The following is a 5,331-nucleotide window of genomic DNA, read 5'->3' on the forward strand; positions in this document are numbered from 1 at the left end:
GATAGTTCTGGGAGACTTAGAATGACATCTATCCAGTGATTTGCTTTGGCTAGGGAGATAAGTGTCATATCAAGGTGTTGCAAATGAGAAAGATTAGACAACCAATCCAGGGTTTGAATCGTAGATAATCTTTCATAGTTTCCAAGTGAAAGATTTCGCAAGTTTGTGAGGTTTCCAAATTCAGTTGGAATGGTTCCATTGAAAGAATTGTAACGAAGGTTAAGATACCTTAATTGGGTCGAGGAACCAATGGACTTGGGAATGGTTCCATAGAAAGAATTTTTAGAAAGGTCAAGATACCTTAATTGAGTCAAGGAACCAATGGACCTGGGAATGGTTCCATATAAAACATTGACGGAAAGGTCAAGATACCTTAATTGAGTCATGGAAGCAATGAAGTTTGGAATGGTTCCATGGAAAAAATTTCTGGAAAGGTCAAGATGATTCAAGTAGGTTAAGTTAAGCAATGAAGGGCTAATCTCACCTTCAAAATAATAATAATAATAGGACCGAAGGTCAAGCTCTGTTACATGACCTGTATGATTGTTGCAGGTGATTCCAAACCATTTACAACAATCATCTTCTGCAGGTCTCCACGTAGAGAGTTGGCCATTAGGGTCTTTAAGGGAAGCTTTGAAATGAAGGAGGGCTTGTTTCTCCTTGTGGAAGCATGACTTGTTGATGCCACCATAATTACCATCTGTTGCTGCTGCTGCTGATTGGTTTCCAATAGAAGAACAAGTGGCAAGAATTGTAGTGTTTGGGCATAGCAAGAGCATACTAATAAGAACAAAGTAAAACCAAATCATAGCTTAATCTATGAAAATTGATATATATGTATTTGGTGATTTGATTTATTAAGGAAGTGGTTGTTTGGATGCATCCATGAAGCAATGAAGGTTTATTTATAGAATAGTTTCAAGTGTGAAGGTTTGTATGCTACTTGAGTTACAGGTAGTAGATTTCCAAGACTAAGACTTGGATGCAGGTCTTAATCAATTTGTAATTATTATTTGGGTTATATAGTCCAAACAAATTAGATGCCCAAGGTTAGAACCAATCCCTTAAATTTGACCTAGAACTTTGTCTTTCTCATCTGAAATTCGAACAACCACCATGAAAAATCTAAGGAACTTTGATTAATATGTTTCGGATGGATCAATTTTAAATGCTAACCTGCTTAGCACCATCTTGTTTCTACCCTAAATGAAACCTATCCACATTCACCGTTATTAAGTGATGGAATAAGCTTCAAATATCCAAGTATTACTTGTTAATCCAACACCCATTAATACACAAAGGATTTAGGTCCAACTAATTATGAATGATTTTATATTTTGGCCTCCTTTAACCGTTCAACTTCCTAATTTTATTCTGAACAATTACCAAACAATCATATTTCATTTTGGATAATATCATAAGAGTACGTTAATTATTCTGACCACTTATATGTTGAGACTTTTAGCTCTTTCTCCTATTTTCTCCGATTTGGAGTATGATTTTGGGGAATTTATTGAGCCATTTTTTATGAAAAGGTAATTTAAAATCTTTATCTTTTTCATTTCAAATATTCTTTTAGAGATACTTATTGGGTAAGACTCTTGGTCCTTGTCTCGCTCTTATCGGGTAAGATTTTTGGTCTTTACCATATTCATCCGGTGAGGTAGTGTGACTTGGTAAGAACTTACCCGGATAAATGTTTGGTAAACGGCCCCTTTAGTCCTAACTAATTAACATAAGCAATGTCTAAACACTTTATTTTGTGCAACTCACATGAAAATCATGAATGTAATTTAGTTTTTTGTTGATTTGGTTTTTACAGTTATATAGATGTAAATTTTGGAGTTTATGGACCAACCATATCCAACTGGATGCATACATATTAAAACAAGAGTGAATAACACTGAAGGTACCTTTTGATTTTCATTACACTCAAAATTTGAGCAAATCACATTACCTTAGGGTCTATTTGTTTTTTAAAAATTACCTCTTAATACCTCTAAAGTGTGATTCGTTCAGACATTTGGGTATCAAGAGCGTTTGTTTTATTTTTAAAATAAGAGCTTACAAGCTCTAAATGTCATATGAAATTTTAAGTGGTAAATATACCTCTTAATGCCTCTTATCCTAATTCACCTTCTATCATATAGTTCATATTTTGAGGGCTGGAAGAGATTTGTTAGCAAAAACTATTCATCTTTTATATACTTTTTATAATAATTTTTTTTTTATTTCATTGTACTAGTTTGTCATATTAAGATTTCATACTTCAGACGTAAAACCAAACAATCTTACTGATCCAGATTTTAGAATTCAGAACCACCTCTTATAAATCAGAAGTAAAATCAGACTTCAGTACCTCTTAAAAAATAAACGTCCCCTTAATGTAATTCACTTGAAACAATGTCACTAATCTTCATAACAACTTAGGAATTTGTCAAAGAGATACAAGACAAAGTTTGGAGAATTGAATAATTAAAGTGCCACAAGACTAAGTCTTTAAAATTTGTATTTAGTGTATGTTTTCTTTTTCCACATTGTTGATAGCTTTTTGTTTTAAAATAAAGTAAGAATAAATCTAGAAACATTAATAGATTCGAATAAAGCAAAACGGCTTATGAGACTACATTGAAGTAGAAATGGTCAAATGGGCCCAGCCCGGACAGAGATCAGCGGAGGATAAGAACCGGCCCGATTTTCCAAAAATATTATTGTTTTATTGTCGATACCCAATGGCCATTTGATCATTTCCCCCCCCCCCTATTTTTGACCCTTTTTTTTTTTTTTTTTTTTTTTTCTGATTTACCCTCTATTCACTATATATAAGTAATATAGTGTACAAGGAAAGATATCAACTCACAACGGTTCACAATTCTTGTTTATGATTCGTGATTTTGGCTCGTATTCTTGCAAAAAAAACGTATTCTTCAAGTGTATTTAATTGAACTAATTACATATTTTCAAGTCTATTAGAATAACACTTTTGTATTCTTAAAAAAACTTCAAAAAATAAAATTATGTAAAAAACGATTTTTTTAACCGGTTACAAAATACCTTAAACGGGCCTTGGGTTTTTGGTTGGGACCGGGACCTGGACTGAAGCAGAGATCAATTACGCCAGGACTGGTTATGGGAATAGTGTTTGGGACCAATACGGATTTGAGCCCGGCTCGGGTTCGAATCTCTACATAGAAGTGACACACTATAAGGACAAACTATGAAAGACATATAACTTTGAATTGGACCAAAACCTTCTATGACTTTTTCAAAATCATGAACGTTACAAATACACTTAATAATAAAAATAAAAAAAAAACAACTCTTATATCGTTATTACTAGGTAATTTTATGTTAAACATGATGAATGTTCCAATTGCCACATGGGTATAAATAGTTATAGCTAAGAGTTCAATTTATCTTACGTGAATATCAAATTGTGAAAGTATTTGAACCAAATGAAACTGAATTGATCAATTTCGGTTCAATTCATGGCTTACATCTTTTTAAATGGTCCAAAATGAAAAGAATCGTAACAACTAGATGATATATGATTACGGGTGTTAAAAAAACGGGGAAACTGAGAAATCGAGCCGTATCGTTTAATCTGAAACCAAAAAACCGATAACCGAAAAATTCAATATTAAAAAAACAAAAGAAAAACAGAGGTATTCATTGGTCGGTTTCGGTTTTGAACTTTAGGTACTTATTTGTTGTGTAATTGTTTTAAATGTTATATTTTGGAATCTTTTTTATATTGTAAATAATATTTTTTATAAATTCGGATAACCGTGAACCGGATCGAGGATAACCGTCTTATTTTGGTTCAGTGCAGTTTAGTTCAACCTACAGTTAGATTTTGGTTCAGATAATCAGGTATCCATCTCTTGTGGTTCGGTTCATATTTTTCTTACTAACCGAACTGAACTGATCCATGTGTGGCCACACTGGGCCTGGACTTGTATAAAATCGATATGGGCCTGGGCTATGGGCTCTCCTCAACTGAAGTCCCAAACTCAAACGTCCATTCTTTCATCTCTACAGTATTCACGACTCCGACTCCGACTCCGACTTCGACATTGGCAGTTCGGACGACATCGATTCATCAGGCACCAGCGACAAACTCCAGCCTCAGTTCGCACGACTTCGAATTCGCAACTCCGTAACTCGACCTCGACTCTCTCAATCACGGTGATTACACCAGGTTAGTTGACTATCGATTTCAACTTCCAGCCCTAACTTCTACATAAAGGGTTTGGTATTTTGAAATGTCATTAATCATTCTGGGAAGATTAGAGAAAGTGACTCTGACTTCACCACTCTTTTTCAATGGATATTCCGCATTTTTATGTTCTCAACTGGTATGTAATGGGGTGAGAATCGAAAATATGAAGAAACCCTTCATTCAAGCAATTCTGGTCACTTGTTACTCATTCAAGCAATTCTGGTTGGTTATTACCAATTGAGATTTGAGATCCAAGCCAAGAAAACCCTAAATTTTATTGTTACCGATTGAGATTTGGGCATCTGGCCAAACTTATCTTTGCTTAAGTGGTAGTTAGGTGCTGAAGTCCTTTGTAGCTTTGTTTATGATGTGTACTTCTCTGCATAATATTTGAACTCTTCATCTCCATAGTGTAAAAAGTATTAGGTTGTGTGAAGAAATCATTCCCCTTGTAAACAGTACAGTTTTAAAATGAGATTTCTTTTRTTGTATACCGAAAGCAGAAAGTCAGTATAAAACCACATCGACTCTCCATAACTGCTGATCAAATTCACGTAATCGCAACTCATATTAACAATGGCTAGATAATTAACGATAAGCTTAGATCCATTACAACTGCTGAATATGGAGTTTGTTATCTTTAGCTAAACATATCTCCATACTGCTGAATGGTATTTGACCTGCTTCTTAGATTGTCTGGAGGGTTCTCATACATCCATGTAGTGTGTAGCGTTCTATCATGGTTTTTCTTGTTTATATGCTTATCTATTTACACCTCTAGACATATTTTTTTTGTTTGTTTGTATAAATATAGACATGAATATGTATGTTGTTTCGCCCACACTTGCATTCCAACTTTTTTTAATAGCTATTCTCTACCGATAAGTATTTGACAGAGAACATATATTTTTAAAAGCTGTTGCCAACCTCGAAATCATGATATGTTGTTTTTAGGCTCACTCACCCCTGTTGTTATTTCATGCTATTAATTCGCAAAATAATTGTTAATAAACATATCAAACAAATCTACAAATGAATATTGAAATATAAAGCGTTCTATCTTTTGTGATATGATGGAATCCGCCGGAATCTGATGGAATTGGAATGGT

At 34.0% G+C, this 5,331-nt stretch overlaps 1 protein-coding gene across 1 annotated transcript; it reads right to left on the minus strand.

Moving 5' to 3' along the window:
• Window positions 1–229: 229 nt before the first annotated feature.
• LOC112520950 (receptor-like protein EIX1) lies at window positions 230–1,190 on the minus strand. The gene is made up of 3 exons (XM_025129575.1): window positions 1,177–1,190; window positions 301–780; window positions 230–254 (listed from the first exon to the last, which is right to left on the minus strand). The coding sequence occupies exons 1-3, from the start codon at window positions 1,188–1,190 to the stop codon at window positions 230–232; spliced, it is 519 nt and encodes a 172-aa protein (XP_024985343.1).
• Window positions 1,191–5,331: the final 4,141 nt, after the last annotated feature.

Source organism: Cynara cardunculus (genome assembly GCF_001531365.2).
Source record: "Cynara cardunculus var. scolymus isolate 2C chromosome LG 11, CcrdV1, whole genome shotgun sequence".
In the NCBI taxonomy this organism is placed as follows: domain Eukaryota; kingdom Viridiplantae; phylum Streptophyta; class Magnoliopsida; order Asterales; family Asteraceae; genus Cynara; species Cynara cardunculus.